General features: G+C 45.8%; 1 protein-coding gene and 1 pseudogene across 2 annotated transcripts; one reads left to right on the forward strand and one right to left on the reverse strand.

Moving 5' to 3' along the window:
• Window positions 1-1,290: 1,290 nt before the first annotated feature.
• LOC144139986 (uncharacterized) lies at window positions 1,291-5,725 on the reverse strand (annotated as a pseudogene).
• A 669-nt stretch (window positions 5,726-6,394) lies between these two features.
• On the forward strand, window positions 6,395-16,561 carry LOC144139495 (uncharacterized). 2 transcript variants are annotated; one of them, XM_077671820.1, is made up of 9 exons: window positions 6,395-6,644; window positions 6,721-6,845; window positions 7,712-7,928; window positions 8,740-8,844; window positions 9,070-9,177; window positions 11,486-11,533; window positions 11,841-11,902; window positions 14,251-14,473; window positions 16,434-16,561. In XM_077671820.1, exons 1-9 carry the CDS (start codon window positions 6,449-6,451, stop codon window positions 16,544-16,546), a joined length of 1,197 nt encoding a protein of 398 aa, XP_077527946.1. In that variant the 5' UTR covers window positions 6,395-6,448; the 3' UTR covers window positions 16,547-16,561. The 2 variants fall into 2 exon arrangements, with proteins under 2 accessions (XP_077527946.1, XP_077527947.1); XM_077671821.1 differs by having other exon boundaries at window positions 14,251-14,329.
• The last annotated feature ends 2,870 nt before the right edge of the window (window positions 16,562-19,431 follow it).

Genomic DNA, 19,431 nt, shown 5'->3' on the forward strand with positions numbered 1-19,431 from the left:
AGTTGTGAAACATTTATTGTCACCCGCCGCGGTGGCTCAGTGGCTAAGGCGTTGCGCTGCTGAGCACAAGGTCACGGGTTCGATTCCCGGCCGCGGCGGCCGCTTTTCTGATGGAGGCGAAAAGCAAAAATGCCCGTGTGTACGAGATTTCGGCGCACGATAAAGATCCCCAGGTGGTCAAAATTAATCCGGAGCCCTCCACTACGGCGCGCCTCATCGCCTGCGTTGCGTCGGCGCGTTAAACCCTACAATCAATCAATCAATCAATCAATCAATCAATCAATCAATCAATCAATCAATCAATCAATCAATCAGTCAATCAATCAATCAATCAATCAATCAATCAATCAATCAATCAATCAATCAATCAATCAATCAATCAACATTTATTGTCGCCTAGAAGCTGTTAATGGCTGACAGCAAACACAAATGCCCAATCTAAAAAAATTGTAGCAGCAAATGAAAAAACTACTTATAACAAGCCATTACTTCTGGGGCAGCATGTGGTAATAAGGACGAAATGACTGTCACCAAAACTTGGGTGACTTCCTCCAGGAATCTCACAATTTTTTCGTGATGCATGACTTGGTGCGCTACACTGGAAAGTTTGCTTACACTAATGTAACCTGCCCTCAAATAGTCAAGCAAAAGAAACGAGAAACTTTCCAAGCCATTTCACTCGGTAAAGAAGGATGCGCAGCGAAGTTGTGATTGGAGTTAAGCACAATGCTCGTAGCTTCTACATGGAATTTTCTTCCCGGCCGCGGCGGCCGCTTTTCTGATGGAGGCGAAAATCAAAAACGCCCGTGTGTACGAGATTTCGGCGCATGATAAAGATCCCCAGGTGGTCAAAATTAATCCGGAGCCCTCCACTACGGCGCGCCTCATCGCCTGTGTTGCGTCGGCGCGTTAAACCCTACAATCAATACATGGAATTTTCAAGCGCACATTTAAGACGTGCAATATAAGGGAAAACTCAATATATCTTGGCTGTGCACTCTCACCGTTTGGTTAATCAATTACATAGTTGTTTGGTATGTCACAAACATATGATTCCCTCAGCAGGTCAAGCAAAACACATCGATCTGAAACATCCTTGGGGAAGCAGAGACAAAGGTTTCTGTATGGTGGTGGACGCTGACAAGGATGTATGTACAAGGCATGCATAAATCCAGGCCGCGACAGGACCAACTCTTGACAAACAAGAACAACTTTTCGCTCATGCAAAATAAATGAACAGATGTCAACTACCACACAATACATGCCATTTCCAACTCTTATACAATTTGATCATGTCTTTGTCGGACGACGGTACTGCGTGCTGTGAATCTGCATTCCATTAATTTCAATGCGAGCGTAATGCGTCAGGTCAGGCACAGCACCGTACTCAACAGAGAAAAGTTCGGCCACAGCATTGTTTATTGACCTCGATCTTAAAGGGGCCCCAAGAAGATGAACACCAGCTCCTCGTGTGGGATGCAGGTCAATAATCTTATTCTTCCTAGCCATAAGAAATGATGGCAGTTTGACAATTTTCGAAGCTGCCTTGAGCCATGATTTCATAACCAAGCGTTCGGCGATTTGCAGTGGGACACCTTGCGCGGCTGTGACTAACTTCAGGAGTTGGCCATTCCCATTTTCAAATGGGAATGTGGATGTCCCCCATAGTGGTCCCAACATTTCAACACTTTTCGTGAGGTGTAACAATTGATGGACATTAAATGTGGCGGCACTGTCTCCATAAAGTGTGCGTACTTTGTTTACAAACGAAGAAAGAAGCCGGTCTGCTTCGCGGAGGTCTGCATCTGTGACTGTGGCTTGAACAAGAAGAAAAATGGCTTGGGAAAGTGATGAAAAATGACTAACAAATCTATCAGGAATTAGGCCGCTCATGCAGGGCAGCGAGTAAAAAAGCAGCCAATAACACCACTCAGTCGCTTTCCAGTGCGTCCGTTCCTTGATCGGACGTGGGAGGCGACAAAAAGTTACGGGGGGCTTCAGCTAGGAAATTCTTGTTTCCAGTTGCTGCAAATTCTTCTCAATGTAGCAATCTAATGATGTACCCTTTATCCAGAGTTCAGTGATCTGCTTTGTTACACCTTCAAGAACGCAGTGCATGTAATCCGGTGGCATGCACCACACAAGGTTGAATCCTATCAGCAACAGAGGTGATGGCCCCCTGATACCACGGGTCCGCTTCCCTTGTGCATAGGCACTCCGCATGCCCTTCAGCACACTGGCGTGAGTACGTGGTGCTGCTGGGCTGGTTCCAGAAATGTACCGCAATGTTCCTGGGAGATAAAGATGCGATATTACCAAAAACTCAACAAGGCAATTGGTGTACACCAGGATCAACCAAGAGAAGCTATGCCAAGTTGTCAGGATCAGGCAATAAAAAATAACCACTACCATTCAGACTAGCGTAAAAAATTAGCACAATTTGACAGTGGATTTTACGGCTTTACCAAAAAATTTCATTTAGAGTAAAAGTTGCCTGTAACACCTAAAAATTGTTGACAACTAAGGGTAGGATATCCAAGCCTCAAAGCGAACTCCAAATTAAAAACTGCTTGTTTGGAGCTTGTTTTTGTTTTCAAGAATACAGCATAATCCCACCTGAAACCTATATGCACCTGCAACTAACACACTCTTGTTTGTGTGGTACTAGCATTATCTTTTAGGCACATCTGTAGCCACGATGTCCATTTATTTGCATCCATTATAATGCATATGTTTCATTGCTTGCACCAGCCCCCACCATGGCAGCTATTGCAGTGTGAAGCATAGCACATAACCCGCTGTGGTGGCTCAGTGGGTAAGGTGTTGCACTGCTGAGCACGAGGTTGCTTTTCTGATGGAGGCAAAAATCAAAAACGCCCGTGTGTACGAATTTTCGGCGCACGTTAAAGATCCCCAGGCGGTCAAAATTATTCCGGAGCCCTCCACTACAGCGCGCCTCATCGCCTGCATTGCGTCGGCACGTTAAACCCCACAATCAATCAATCAGCTTAGCACATAAACGTGCCTCTGAAACGTGAGCCTATACAGTAGAATCTCGATAAACGGAATTGCTGTTAAACGTAACAGTAGCCAGTAAGTTGGTTGGTTTTGTAGTCAGATAACGTAAAAAAACGTCCGGTAATCGGAACTAAAATTTCTGCATCACTGTGTAAACGGAACCAGAATCGGAACTTTTTGTGATACCCCTCGGCATGAGAATCGGCTTTTTACGGTTCCGGCTGTTTCGTTTTTGTTTTTTCTTCCTCCGTGTTATTTTTAGCCTCGTTGGCCTCGTAAGCCTCGTCTCGTAAGTGGTTAGCCGTGTTAGCGCAACTTATGCAACATCGCAGTTCTTGTTCCAGTCGTTCGGTCTCGATTCAAGACGCCGAGGTTACAGGACTTAGCTCCTGCCGCCTCATTCATGCCATCGTGGTGCTATTCACGCTTCATTACGACGTTGCCGTCTTCTAAATTCGGTGGCTCGTAAGCACTTGTGAAGTTCCGGCCTCTAGCCTCTGTGAAAATGCAGTTGCAAGGACTCAAACAAAAATAATTGATGCATTTTGTAGTGCACAGCGACTCATTGTTGCCAAATCAACTTTGTGAATGCTCCGCCTAAGCCTCTTGTAGTTTTCTTGCCTTCTGAAAAACTACCCACTACATTCACCTTCTAGTGCTTAGAGTTCCATGAAATGCCCTTACGAGTGTGCACGCACATAAATTTGCACCTTTGCTCATCTATCTCAGTAAACAGAACTCCTGTTAAACGGAACTAATTTTTTCGGTCCCTTGAAGTTCCGTTTATCGAGAGTCTACTGTACTTGGACAACCACACAAAAGCACTACCAGTAAACGTTGCAATCTTGTTGACTGTTTGGTTCCAGTTTATTACCTTGCACCTCGCACTGTCTGGTGCATGGTTACATTCCTGTCTTCCCCATAGTCCATAGTTGGCTTCTCTTTCGGCATACATTGTTAACAGATAACCTATACGCCAGCTGTACAATACCATAACTGAACCACCTTTCTGTAGATGGTGTATACATATCTGAATCATGTACAGTTTGGCTCTTAGTGCGAAGTGGCGGTGGTAGCGCGTGTTCATGTAAAATGCTGTGCTGCGCCCGACAAAATTCGGTAAACTGTCTTCAACTAAATGCTTTTCAGGCAGACAGCATTCAATGAAACATCTATGAAGTGCTGTTTTACATAATAGCGCTACATGAACTGTCTGCAACAAACCAGTGCCATGTTACCTAGCCCATATTCTTCACCCACCATTCCTCCTAAATGAAAATGTCTTCGTTACATTGTTTAATTAAACAGTTGTACTTCTGCGCAAAAGTGTTTATCAATTTATGATAGAATACTCACGACCATCGGGAGTTCCTTCCAGCAGGCACCAAGGGCAGCCGTAATATCCATTGAAGTACATCATATTCAATAGTGAAGCCCTTGCTGGAGAGTCCACACAACAGCACACAACGGACACATTGGAGTGGATGGTTTCGTCACCATGGCGCCACGAAATGGTTCCAACATCATTCAGGAGCTTCACAAATGTATTCACGAACAAGTGCATAGGTGGGTGCACCTTGGCAAACCACAGTCCTCCCACAATGACATTGCGAAACCGCTGGTTAAATGGAAGCTCGTTAATAAAGAACTGTATGGGCCAGACTCTCGACTTACTCGCCTTAAAAACGGGTGACCCATCTGTGTTCAGGGTTATTGTCACATCACTCCACTTCGCCTTTTGGTTCAGCCTTATGCTCCGGTACAGACGCCCATCAGTAATGTCGGCATATCTACCAGAGGCACTCCTGGTCATATTTTTCAATCGATTGTACAGTGTACCGGCAGAAGACGAAATTGCGGCCGCAAGCAACTTCTTGAGATCGAAAACAAGAAAGAAGCTTCCTTGCGCCAACAGACTGCGCACAGATCGGGTGACTTTGCACACACTGCACGTGAACGTGTGTGATGTTTCTTTCCTGTTTCTTAAGCCCAGGTATTCAAAGCACTTCTTGCGAAAGAACTGGGCGTTGAGGGTATCCATCTTGCTCCGCCACATTTTCCTGAACAAGTACTTATTGTCTGCGACAACGTCTATCCCACAAATAGTGTTGATCAGCTTCAAAAGCCCATCGATCTGCGACCACGTGAGGCCCGCGTGCACAACGTACGTGAGAATTAGCAGAACAGCCTGGGCTTTGCTTATTCCAAGGTTTGGAAGCTTCTCGCTCGGCCATTTGTTTATGTACGTTTTCACGTCGTCGTCGTCGTCGTCGCCGTCGTCGTCGTCGTCGTCGTCGTCGTCGCCGCCGCTGTCGTCGTCGTTGTCTCTGCCGTCGTCGTCACTGGGGAGAAAGTCACCAGTACCGCGAAATTCGCCCGTTGTTTCTCCTTGGCAGTCAAAGAACTCTTTGCTGGCCTCAGGCTCACCAATATCACTGGCTGCCGATTGGCCAGACTCTTCAGAGTACCCATCACTGCGATTTTCCCGGTGTTGCGCCGCCTCTTCAGCGTTTTGCAAAACACCCTCTTCGCTAGCTGCAACGTCGTCACCGTCTGTTGGTGCACTGCTGCTTGCACCATCGAGCAGGGAATCAGCACGTTGGAAAGTTTGTTTTTCCCGCTGGTATCGAAGCGTCGACTCCGGCACATCATACCGTTCTCCGGGTTCTAGGTACCGACGGTACCGCTTCTGTTGCGGAGAGGTCATGGCTGCACATGAACGCAAAACGCCACCAAAAACACACGAACACACCGCACACACCCCAAAGAAGCGTAGCACTCGAGCCCAGTATAAAGTCGTGCGGACCAACGTTGGTTCGGACGTTCGGAAAAAACGCAAGGTAAACAAAGCAGTTACTATAAATAATAGACAGATGACGCTTTAGGGACAAGGGTGATAATTGTGGGGTCACTGCTGCCACCTTTTCCTATGTGTGCTTTTTTTGTTGTTCATTTAAAATACTTAAAAAAAACAATTTTCGATTACTATTGCTACTTCCAGCACAATGTGATTAGTGTTAGTCGCAAATAATATGCGTTGGTTGTACTTCACAAATTTACATTTTATTGGAGCACGCAGTCACACTGAGTTTACGAACTACTAAAATCATAGTTACTGCTCCGGACAGGCCAATAAACGACTAACAGAAGCGGCCGTTGAAAGTTCAACTCCTACACCTTTTTTCCCTCCTTTTTTTCCCTTCTCGTAGAGAAGTTTTGGACTGCTCCAAGCTGCTTTCATGGAGGTTCTTTCCTCCATGACTGCTCTGGACAGGCAAATAACAAAACAGCATTAGCTGTACTAGACACAGTCGATCCAATCCAATCTGATTTCTTTGTGTATTTTTTTACGTTTCTTCTTTTCGCTGTCGCGTGGTAAGCGTTTACCTCTGTGGTCTTCTTTTTTTCTCGTGTGTCTCCAACTTGTGCGATGTATGTTCTAGTTGAGTGCGTTGGTGATTACACAGCGAAGGAGAAGGAAGACGTGGTTACGCATGAAGACGTAAGATTTTTCTTTCCTCAAGACATTGACGACTTTGAGAGGGAGACGTTCTACGATGTTTTCTGGAAGGGAGACGACAGAACCCGCGGGGGCTACTACGAAGCAGTAATAGTGCACATGACTGGTAAGTGACCATTTTTTGAAGCCTTGCGGGAATTTGTACACTGAAATATTCTTCCTATGTGTGCTACGAACTGCAGAAACAGAAGAAGAAATGAAGGAATGGCGAGCAACCAATCGAAAAGCCGCTCGGAATGTAAAGGCCGGCGCGTCAAAAAAGAAGCGCAAAGAAGATGTTGCGAATGCTGGGCTCTCAAAAAAGAAGGTACGTGGGACCTCTTCGCGTAATGTATGTGTTCCATGTACAGGTCCGCGCAGAAGTAAACGGGGCACGGTAGCGATTGCCGAATTGCCTCCCGGCGGTGCCTAGAAACGCTGACGTGAAGCAACGAGCGGCGTTCTGGGGCCCATATCTGATATAACCATATCGGATCATACTTAATCGTCACCCTGCTGGTGTGTCTTTCTGCACGTCCAGTTTTCAAGAGGCACGTTTGGCTGTAGAACGGCGCTGGTTACATTTCAGCTCGCCACAATCGGCGTTGAGCGATTCCACTGCTTTTGAGTTCAAAGAAGCCATGTCTTTTAAAGCGTGCATTGTTGCGCCCTTTCGAGTGCAGCCATAGATGTCGTCGTCGCTGGACGCATAGTATCGCCTGCCTATCATGGGAAGTTTTAGTGGGCGCACGTGGTTTTTATTGACCTTTCGTCGTAACACTCCTGAGCTAGTTACTAAGGGTTATTACTTAGGTGCAAACGAGGCAACCCGTAATAAATGATCTCTGACGAAGCCAGCATGATTTAACAACAAAAAAGGACAAATCCCAGATCCCAGAGGTTTATCCTTAATTTGTGGTGGATATATTCTGAAGCTACGTTTTGTTAACGGTTTATTTGTACTGCAGTGCAAAGGCACCCCCTGGGAATACTATTAAGCAGATAATACAATGTCGCCAGTGAGCATGACACCGATGGCTGCGCAGTATTGCGCGTAAGGAACATTGTCAAGTGCGTAGCTTCTTCGAACTCCAAAGCACGGTGGGTTTGGTTGGTGGATTGGATTGCAGCGAGTGGCAATGTAGGTAGCTGGCATGTAGTTTTGTCCTTGTAACATGGGGCCTGTCGACGCAGGCAAAACGCAACGAGCCTGCTATCGTTGCCAAGAGAGCTGCCGAGGGAGAGGTGCTGAGAGGTGCCCGCTGCCTTGAAGCGCACGAAGGCGCGGATGCGCAGAGCAAGATACAGGCACTGGAGGTGGCGGTCAAAGAATTGGAGAGCAAGCTCAAAGAGGAGCAGATCCTTAACAAAGAACTCCAAAGAGCACTGTGTGCAAAGATATTTGCGCAAGGTATGTAAACCTATTTACACTAGGTTCTTGTACTTGTTCATACTAGGCGCCTTGCCGAGGTGTCTGAAAGTATGCTGCTCCTGTTATGTTTACTTAATGTGGTGTGGCAGGGAAAAGTAGAATCTGTGCTTTGTAAAAAATGCTGTTTCGTGCTGAGCAGCAGGGGCATAGCCAGAGGGGGGGTTTGGGGTTTTGAACCCTTTAGGAATTTTTTCCAGCCAGCATCTAAGCAAGGTTTAGTGCTCTGTTTGGTAAAACCCCTCCCTTCCAATAACCCATAACCCCCTTTGAAAAAAAGTTTTGGCTATGGGCGGGCTGAGCACCACTCATAGGTTGAAACACTATTGCCAGGCTTTAGATTGAACGGAAAAAGCCGACGCGACGAATGTACTCCACACACTTTGTCTCGTTCCTGGCATTTGTTTTGGTAGCACCCTGAACACGTCGTACCACTTTAGCCTATATTCATCTTGGATAAATTATCTGACTACCATAAGGCAACAGTTAATGCTTGTGTCTGTGTTCATACACAAGGCGTCCACGTTAATTTGTGAGGAAGTGAAATGAAGATCCTGAGGAAAAGTAGAAGTCTGTGCTCTGAAGCTTTCAGATTTAAATTCCTTTTTACCTTTCATAACGTTCATCAGCATTACCCTCTGCAGTTTAGGTTTTGTTCTTATGGCACATGAAACTGTGGAGCTTTATACCTGATGAAGTGCAGCGCGCATGCACTTAAGAGCTTGCGGTGACCCCTACACTGTCAAAGCTTACCCCGTTTTGCCAACAATCTTTGAACTGTTCCCTTTCGCAGCTCCAGCACCAGCAACTCCAGAAAGAAACACCGTGGCGGCAAAGCCACCACCTCCTGTGCCAAGTTCGGCACCCAGTGGCAGTGGAGCTTCAGCCCGCCATACAGGTTGGCATATTACAGCTTGTGTAAATGTAGAAGGCCGATTGTAGTTGTCTCCCAAAGTTTTTTCTTCATACAGTGTCAGTGACTTTTTTTAAAATAGAAGCAGCCCCTTGCTGACAGCCTGAAATACATGGGGGGCAGGGAGAGGGGCTCTTATTATGTAACATATTTGATAGTCGTGATGCGTAATTGCTTTTTCAGCTCTCATCTTTGCACTGTACCCTTTAGGAGCTCCAGCACCAGCAGCTCCAGAGAGACACATTGTGTCGGCAAAGCCACCACCTCCTGTGCCAAGTTCGGCACCCAGTGGCAGTGGAGCTTCAGCCCGCCATACAGGTTGGCATATTACAGCTTGTGTAAATTGTGAACATTGTGAATTGTGAGCATTGTAAACAAGGGAGCCGTAGCACTCCCGAAACGTCAATTGGTTTTTGACGTCAGTGACCTGTGTTTCTTGTTTTGTAGTATGCTACCTGACCAGACAGTATGCCGTCCAACCATCGACTTCATCAGCTTGTGTAAATGTAGAAGGCCGATTGTACTGTACTTACTTGATTCTGACGTGCCCCTGATTCTAACGTGCACTTAATTTTCCTGGCAAAAAAAAAACCTGAAAAAGTTGCACCTCCGATTCTAACGCACTCGGAACTTTGTGACCCAGAAAAAAGAATGCAAGAGAAACGGGCGATTTATTTCCCGAAGTAATCTCTCATCTTACTATTTGTAGCTTTGCGCTGAGTACACCTCGTTCTTGGTGCCGCCAAGCGCGTTCGCGATGCCACACTACTGAACGAACTTTCAACCATGGTCGATGGGATCGTGGCCCATACCTTGCACGCCCATCCCGCGAGCTTCTCCAGAGGGACACGCCTCAGCCGACCGCTCGTTTTAAACGCATGGGAGTCGCTCGTAAGCCACTCGGGGAAGCGGCGCACCTTGGTTGCTGCTACTGCCATTGCTGTATCAAGCGCGCGAGTGGAACCATTTGACGATTTGTCTGAACGCCGATAGAAAAGCCTAGGTTTCCTGTGTCCAAAACATGGATGGTCTGAAAGTCATTGCTAAAAGTGGCTAAAAGCTATGGCGCCATCTTGAGATGGCGATGACGATGGGTACGTGGGACAAAATTTCCGCTGTTTCGGCAGTTTCGGTTTCATATCCGATCCTAACGCGCATGCGACTTTTCTGCCTATCTTTTCTTAAAAAAGTGCGCGTTGAGTCAGTTAAGAACGGTAGTTGTCTCCCAAAGTTTTTACTTCACGCAGTGTCAGTGACTTCTTTTTTAAAAATAGAAGCAGCCCCTTGCTGACAGCCTGAAAGGCATGGGGGGCGGAGAGGGGGCTCTTATTATGTAACATATTTGATAGTCGTGGTGTGTAATTGCTTTTTTTAGCGCTCATTTAGGTTTAGTTCAGGAGGTTGCTTAGACTTGGCATTAGTGCTGCATTTACGCCTGCCGGCTGCCAGGTCGGCTTATCGGTGCATACTTTGTCCCATAATTTCCTATAACAGCAATGTAGATTGATTACAAACTGTGGCACATAAATGTACTTCGATATGTAATGTGATATCTGCTATACTTTGAGAATGAAGAGGGAATGTGTTTTTTGTATTTTTCTAAAAATGACGCTTTTAAAGGAGCCATGAAGAGAAAACACAAGTTTGGTTCATTCAAAAAATTGGTTCGTTAGAATCATACTGACACCACTTTTAACTAAACTTCGCTCAAACAAGCCACAAAATTAGGACAAAAGGGAATGGCCATGCGACCCATTAGCTCATTTCCCGCAACAGAACGTATGATGTCGTACGAGTTAGCCCTGCGATTGGCGGACGCCGGCCAAATCAAATGCACATTAGGAAGAGATTAGGAGTTTGCCGAACGGGCTGTTTGCACTTAAATTTAGGGCACTTTTTTTGTAGCAGTAAGAATGGGAGAATATACAGTGGAAGTTACGAAAGCACACGTAAACCTAGAAGTACCGATGCGTACTATTGTTGGTACTGCGCGCACTATGCTTGGTTTAGCTGTAATAGAACGGACAATTGGGCTAGTTGGTAGCTGTTCATCTTGAAGGTGAAAGCGCTTGCACAACAGGGACAAAAGGTAGAAACAGAGACGGGTAGAAAACAAGACTGCGGGGCCTTGGAGTTTTCTCTGACGACACTGGCCGATTGACGTAAGCAACAGTGTCTTACAAGACCATATTTGTTGAGCAAGCACTATGTTTCACGAAACAATTATTTTCTTCCTGAATGAAAACAGCCAGTTATATACGGTCAAAAACAAACCAAAGGCAGAAAACAGCTTGTGATGGTATGGTGGCACCGTATATGTTCACTAACAGTAAGCAAGTCTTCCCAATAGGCTGCAGGGCAGTTGATTCCTGTGATGTCATTGCAGACCACGAAAACGCACGATTTAGCAGGAAAATGAAAATTTCAACTTAAAATAAATAATTTCTGAGTGAATAAAGCATCGTTTGCATTTGGACAAGCACTCGGGGCACAATAAAACACGAAATCTTTTGAATAATACAAACTTGTATTTTGTCTTCATGGCTCCTTTAATGTTTTTCATTTGACCCAGCATAAAGCATGTTTGGAAGCTTGGCTTGACATGCTGATGTTTTATCCTACGCAGATGCCAGTGTTGTTCGTGGCCAGCAGGGCACATTTCGGCCATGCAAAGGTGTGTTTTGTTCTGTAAGAGGTGGGACTAGGATATTCCTGTTGCTGATTCTGTCTTTCTAAAGTACTTCTCAAGATATACTCTTAGATGATTGATGTACTCTTCTCAGCAAGCCCTTGTTCCTTGAACACTGAAGTAATATTTATTATATCTTGCTGTCAATCCTCTAACTGAACATTGGTGTGCAATTGTTTTTTACGTGAAGAAACATGAAGAGACAATGCAGTCGATTGGTCTCGGTTGATGGAAATGCAACAGACTTCCTTTCAACTGGTTTATAATGTGCTTTCCATCTTTTTTTTCCCAGCCCTTGGGAACGAGGCCTCAGAGCTGGATGAGACTTCTGGCACGCTAACGGAAGATGGACAGGTAATATATTATCTTGACTTTTGTTCTGCATATAAATTGCCCAGGCTATGCATAGCTGTTGCCACTATACTAGTTATTGCCCATTCCACACTGCAGTGCAAGGGCATTAAGTTGCAAAACGCACCCGATGTTTGCGATGTTACACGCACAAATGCTGCTGTCATAAGGGAAGCAGGACTTGGAGGTGGCTTCCTTGCGGCGACAACAATGGCACTTGTCTTCAATTAGCCTACAAAACCGAGATATTAGCTTTCCTTTAGCTTTACGTCGGGGATATACTTTTTTTTGACGTGAAGCTTGTCTGTGCAGGTGCAAAAGTTCATAGGGAAAGCGCGAATTTGTGTAAACAACCCAACAGGGCCATTCTGTGCATGGAAGCGCCGTCATTCTTGTAAGGAAACAGTTTTTCCAGCGAAGGGAGAACAAATTGACGGCAACCTTTTCAGCGACTGCCGCGTTTTCACCAAACTTGAGCGCCACGTTTGGTGCTCCGTTGGGGTTGTTACATGCCCAACAAATGGCAAAATTGAGTGTAGCAGCCGTCCAAGCCAATGCTTGCAATGAGGAGCAGTTATCTTTGGGATAACTTTTTGAGCGACTGATCCCATACTGATGCGATTAAAACCTGTTGGAAACTGATTGCATTTACCGTACACATGCCGGGCTTGCTCAGCTGTACGCAGCAAAGAACATCACGTACAATATCTTCACTTCATGGTGCAAAAATATTGCAGGATCTTTCAACGTATTCTTTCGTGAATGCATTTTTTTTTGGCTAGCTTTGTCGAAGCGCCTCCTGCCTAAGTCGTGTATAACCTACAACCTTGGCATCAGACTCACTGCAGCTACCTTTTCAACAATAACTATTCATGCTGCTCCTACACTGCCTCGGTAGCTAACAGCCAATGGCAAATTTCTGACACCGTTATATTTTTTCTTTTTGTAATCGTGCTGTGTGTTGTAAGTCAATGGGAATTACCACGTGGCAAATGTTTCTTCCGGTTTATTTTTCTTTTGTCACGCTATATGAAGCTGCAGGCAAAGTGCTTCTTTCTGTTCCTTTTTGTCTATTCCATGCCATAAACTACACTGGATATGTTTTTTTGTTTTATCCTTGTGTATGTACGCACGCTGTCGAATGAGATTGAACACATTAGCAAAGGGTTAGCTGCCGTGGACACTTTTTGCAGACGATATCCGGGTGGGTGCGCGTTCAGTGGATGCTAGCCGAGTGCGTGCTTTTGCCAGCCTATCCTTGTAACAGTTTCGCGTTAAAAAACTCATATTTCGGCACACTGCCGATCTCACAGAAAGTGTGCACTACCCCCATTGTGAATCGGCAACGACGGAGCACAACGGGCCGAGAGAAAGATGAAATAACAACAGTGGCAGGCTGAGAAAACGAGAAAATGCTAATTCAGCGGAGAAGTGAGAATTAAAACCAGTGCCAGCTGGTGCAGTGCTGCTGAAAAGATCTAAAAAGAACCAAACAAGCAATAACAAATTGGGCACGCAGAATCGGCGCGCGTGGGCAGGTCGCGTAGTACAAAGCCGGTTAGGATTCCTACTTGGCTTACATTTAGGAGAACTTTAGCATTTTCGAGGCTTCACTGCGTTGTACATTCCCATGCAAGCTAGTCCGTGTCTTCCGGCTTGCAGACCATTTATTTTTCCGTTGTTTCACTAACTTTACTTGGTTCTTGCTATAGGGCATTAGTGTGCACATCCGTAATGACGGAGTGCCTTGGAATATACTTAAAATTGTTGTGTAGCTTATATTCCCATAAAAGGCACAAGATATTGTCAGGTTTCTCCTAATCACATCCACGAAACATATTTTTTTACGACGTATATATTCGAAACCAAGCCGCATTTGTTGTCTGGACTGCAATACAAAATCAACCTCTTAATGTGCCAGTATCATGTTTAAGCGACGCGACAATCGAATTCACTTGTGCCTGACATATTCAGAGGTGGCACTGGTGATATGCTGCTACCGTCGCCAATGCCCGTAAGAGCGGCCAAGTAGTGTGCAGAACCGCACCCCTGGAGGCTTCTTGTTGGCGCTGGAGCACTCTACCAAGACGCAGCTGTTTTTTGAAGTGCTCTAACTGTACTATTTGCTAAGAGACGTGCTGTAGCAAATTATTTAGAGCACAGAAAGGCAAAAAGACACTAAAGACAACCAAAACATTGCATGAGCCCCTATCAGCCACGCAGCGCCCATCCTGCAAACACCGCGGGGAAGTGGCGGCAGGTGGCACAGAAATGGCTAAGCTCGAGGCGTATAAGTGCATGATTTGATGTAGTTTCAAAATAAACAGTCGGCGTATGCGCTTTCTATTTAGGTTCACCTGGGCCATGGTTCCTACATTGAAGAGGACATGTGGGAGGGGCTAATCAGCCTTCCCACGGATTCCGCCTTCTGTAAGCAACTGGCTGTGAGGCTGTGGGGTAATGAGACCCTCAAGGAGCGCAGCTTGACGGGCACTCTGTCCAACCAGGCAATTGCCAAGGGGACGGTGAAAAAGCAAACGCCACTGACACCCAAAAAAGTGGCGTCACTGTCAGGTGAGGGCTCACTTGCTTTCATACAGAACTCAGTAAACTTGTGGTAAAGGAACAATGAAAAAGAAGTAATTAGTAATAACAGACAAACTAACTTAATCCTGCAGAGACATCTTGTTTATGAGTGTAGTTTCAATGCATCTTCTAATTTTTGCTTAAGGTGGGTATGCCTGTTACTTGCATTATCTTTCTCATCTAAAGTAAAGAGTCTGTATACCATTTAAGGCAGGCCATTGTGCCTGAAAGGTTAGCATGGTCATGCTGCCCGTGCAGTCTGTGTTAGTTGCACATATGCATTCGCACTTTTTAGAAAATTGCAAGTGGGCATGCAGTATATGTATTTTTGTGTTCTTTCTTCTGCCAAGAGTCACAGGACGCAACAACACGAGGTTATTGTTGCAAGTAACAAGGACCAGCCTATGTCTCTTTGGACCTCCTTGTTAGTGTGCACCTAGAGACTTTTGTACCACCTTCCTTGAGCTTTCTTGTACAGCAAATCATTGGTCAGAAAATTTTATGTCGTAAATAGAAAACTCAGGCAGGACCCAGCAGTTCTCTCCTAAGATCCCGAGCACGTACGCCTCTCAAACCAGGCATACAGCATAGAGCTCAGTATTCAGCACAAAAAACCACAAAACAAGCATCCGTATAAGGCATTGATAAGGCATTTAGGAACAATGCCCCCCCCCTCTCCTCCCCATGTGTTCCTGGTAAAGATTGCGCTTGCAGCTGCTCTTTAAAACGGGGGTTGATGTCGCACGTCATTCAAGGGCAAGCACAAGCGTCAGGCTAGGCATAGTCCAGTATTTCCCTCCAGGGAAGCCAAGCGCAAATGGCAAGCCCCCCCGAGACAAAGAGGAACATTTCACACCCTGCCCTTTCAGCATGTGTAGTGGTTTTGCAACAGCTTCGCTTGATATCTACTTTCACTGGGCGCGATTGTGGCCAGTGTTTTAGAGCGCAGCTTTTACGCACTTACTCCTGTGGTTTCGCATCATTTGTCGGCCTCAAATCAAAAAGAACGAAGAAGACATAAAAGAAAAGACAGAGTGAACAGAAAAGAGGAGGAGGAGAGTGTGGCAAAGGCCTGAGGGGAGGCTGGTGGGCCAAGACACCTTTGTGAGGCACTTTAACCTGTATTGTTTTTTTTTTGCAGAGAGTATGGCGGTTGAACTCACGGATGAAAAAAAAAGTGAAGGAAGCTCACACTAACGTGTAAGACTTGAAGGTAGTGAAGCTGTTAACCTTCACAATCATCATGAAGGTTTAAGTCCACAATTGCAGCTCATTTGCTGCTTCTTTGCTGCTGCAATGACCTTTACTCCATCATTGTTGCTATAAGTGTGAGCTTCCTTCATTTTTTTTGAAGTCATAATCATTGGACATCATGTTGGATGGGGGTGTCTGTTGGACACGTCTGTTGGATGACGTGTCTGTTGTTAAGAGCAAGTGTTGTCACGATTACGGCAAACGCTGAAGTCTTTCTCGTTCTGAGAAAGTGTTGCCGTGACTACAGTGAATGCTGGAGCGTTTTTTGGCCAATCTGCCCCAAGTGGGCATGCTTATTGCTTGCAAGTGTGCGCCGGGGAAGCTGGGCGATCGCCACGAGGCACACACGCTCTCGACATTTTCTTATCTTTTTTTAACTGATGGGCGGTCGCCACCATCTTGGCCAATCTCCTTAAGGGGGTATGCTTGGCTTGAAAAAGGTGCGCCGGGGACGCTGGGCAGTCGTTGCGAGGCATGCGCACGAGTGCTCGGAATTTTTTCGGTATTGTTAACTGCCAGGTGATTGCCACGAGGCTTGCGCTCACGTGTGCGTGCCTTGAAATTTTTTTGGTGTTTTTACTGTGGACATGAAAAATTTCGATTTGCTAACCAGCTTCACTGTTAAAACAAAAAAAATATGATGTTTGTTGCCGAGCAGGCACAATAACAGGCACTTATACTACTATATTTGCAGATGCTTTCTGGCGTTACCTAACGCTGAGGGGTGTTGCTGAGGCGGACCTCCCTAAGCGCCACAAGTTGCTGACGCGCTACCTGGCGCAGAAGTGTGCTGACCTCCGCCGCTGAGCTGAAAAGCACTGTGCAAAGGTACTGTGCATTCCAGCCTTCTGCACAAGTACTATCAGTTGGGTTAGTTGGTACTGGTTTATAAGAAAAAAACAGTGCAAAGATGACAGTTGTCTTCGCCGTTTTTCTGTTATCTTTGCACTGTTTTTCCATGATGTTCCAGGTTTCTGTTATTTCTTGCTTCATTCATTACAAGAAGCTGCTATAAAAGTATTCTCCTTTGTTTAGCTTTGCAGTGGTTACATGAGGCAGAAGTAGGTGTTTACAGGCTTTGTGAGAAAATGGTTGTCGGCTTAGACACGTAAATGGAGCATGAAAACCTCCTAAATTCCTGGTAGGGGCCGAAATTGCCCCAGAATTTTGTTGTTGTATCTTAATTTTCTAGTCCCATTGGTGAGGATTAGTGGTTGTGCAAGGATGCTAGGGGCATATATATTTGTTCATGTAATCAGTTAATTATCATACTTTTGGAACTAATGGACGATGCAGGACTGCTTCATATGTAGATGTTTAAGTGTGGCCTCGGTAATACAAAATTAGACTTGCTAAAAATGCAACAATGTCCATATAGTTGCTTTTAGTTACAAATGCCAGCCGGAAGTATTTGATGGTCTGCATACTGCTGCTTGTGTAGTTTTTACTGCATGACTGTCTTCCTTCATTTTTGCTACATACTAGCAATCACGCATGTCATAAAAGGAAATGCAGTGGAAAAAGTGCACGATACAATTACTTAGATTATATGCTGTGTAGGAAGCTCAATATTCCTATCACATGACCATGGGGAAAATTCTTGAAAGGCATGCATCACTTGCCCGCGTGATGGGTTTAAGTGCTAGCTGTATATATGCCACAGTGGAACCGTCTAAACTGCCTATTCCATTATCGATGCATGCCCCAATTTATTCTCACACGGTGAAAATAGTCGCACCTTCACCTAGCCACTGTTTTTGTCTAGTTGAATATTTGGTTTTGATGTCTTTTGTTTCAGATCTGCCAAAGATTCTATCGTGTATGTGTAATCTCACCGAATATATATTCTTTGAAAGCGTCACCTGTGCAAGTGGTTTTTTTTTTCGTTCTGCATGCTGATGTAATGTTCAAGCGAGAGTTCACTGTTTAGGATAGCAAAGCAAAATAAAATGTGTTCATGATATTAAAATGACAAGGCAAAACGAGAAACGCAACTCTGCGATGAGATAGGATGACAGAAACAGCAGAACAACTGCGTGACAAGACAGGACAGCAGACAACAGAACAGCTGTGTGACAGGGCAAAAGATATACAAAACTGTGCAACAGGACAGCACAAGATACAACACAACTATGCGACAAGACATGACGACAGATACGACAAAACAACTGTGCGACAAGACAGGACGACAGATGCAACAAGACAGGACGACAGATACAACAAAACGACTGCGCGACAAGACAGAACGACAAGGACAACGACAGTACGACTCGCAAAAATACGACAAGACGACTGACGACAAGTTTCAGTCTTGTCGTTTTTATCGACTGGGTAATCAGTGTATTTGCGTGGTTTTCCAGTGCTTAGCTGTCACAATATGGTAGTGTCACAACCAGCTTAGGGGAATGGACGCCAAAAGCCATTGGCGAGTTTTATTACAATTTAATACACACATACATAGAACGTTAAAATTAACCACTCAAACCTTCAACAGTTTAATACACACACATAGAACCATAAAGTTAACCACTCAAGTAATCAACAGCACAAAACCAATCAGCGATGAACCCCTCAATAAATATCTCAGAGTTATGCAAACGAAAACACACACACACAACAATAAACGTCTCACGCAATCACTTGAAATTTACTCAATACGAAATATTCAGAACGTCCTACGTACTGTTTCTGCAACAACTAGTCCCTAGTTGTGTCCTACGACATGGCCCTACTGGACTGGCCTACCCCGGTCGTCGGCCTGACTGGGCGTCCCCGTGGCTTGGCCGCGACGCAGTGGTAGCCATAGTCGTCTCGTGTTGGTGCCGGCCTCACTGCGCGTGGTCGTTCTCTGGACGCGTTGGGACTGCGCGCGAGGAAGTGGTTCCTCGCCGGCTACCCTTGCGATAGCCACTGTGACCGGAGGTACCCAGGTGGACGAGGAACGTAGCCTCTCGGGGCCGTCGCAAGAACAGTCGACTGAGCGTGGGCGCTGGCCAACATGTCCCCGACCGTTGCCGCTTTTGCCACCAATACGCCGGTTGGTGGTGCGACTGGGACGCCGCAGCCAATGCGAGGTCGGCACGCGCCTGCCCAGACTTGGTGGGCATAGTCGGTGGCGTTGCCGCGTGCCCCTGACTTGTTTCTTGAAGCTCACCTGCTCCATCCGCGTCCTCGATCCTTGCCTTTCCTCTTCTCCTTGTGCTCCTCACATGTAAACCCTCTGGGCTCCATCGCGGCACTACGACACTGTGCCTTTTCATTTCCATATTTGGTAACAGAGCAGCTTGGATCCTTCGCCGCGTTCTCGGATTGGTTCACATTTTTACTACCATATTTGGCCATGAACACTGGGGAGGGGGAGGGTTTCGTCGCGGAGCTCGTAGGTTGGCGCCTTCATGGCGCGCCGTTCAAATTTCCGTTCTTCGTCCTCTTTTACGGGTGTTTTGATGTATCCCTCGGGACAGCACAGCAGTTTGGGATAGGGGGCGAGGTAGTGGAAGTGGTAAGCGAATATATCTGCTCAGGCCAATTTGTGACCCCGGATCCCTACCATGAGGCCGGGATAATTAGAAGGATCAGAATGGGGTGAAGTGCATACGGCAGAAATTCAGAAATTCTAAGATAATGAGTAGCAGCATACCATTGTCGCTGGAGAAGAAAGTGTACGACAGGTGTGTCTTACCGGTACTCAC

The sequence above is a fragment of the Haemaphysalis longicornis genome, unplaced genomic scaffold, assembly GCF_048455015.1.
Source record: "Haemaphysalis longicornis isolate Haplotype H1 unplaced genomic scaffold, Haemaphysalis longicornis Haplotype H1 scaffold_5, whole genome shotgun sequence".
Taxonomy (NCBI): Eukaryota; Metazoa; Arthropoda; class Arachnida; order Ixodida; family Ixodidae; genus Haemaphysalis; species Haemaphysalis longicornis.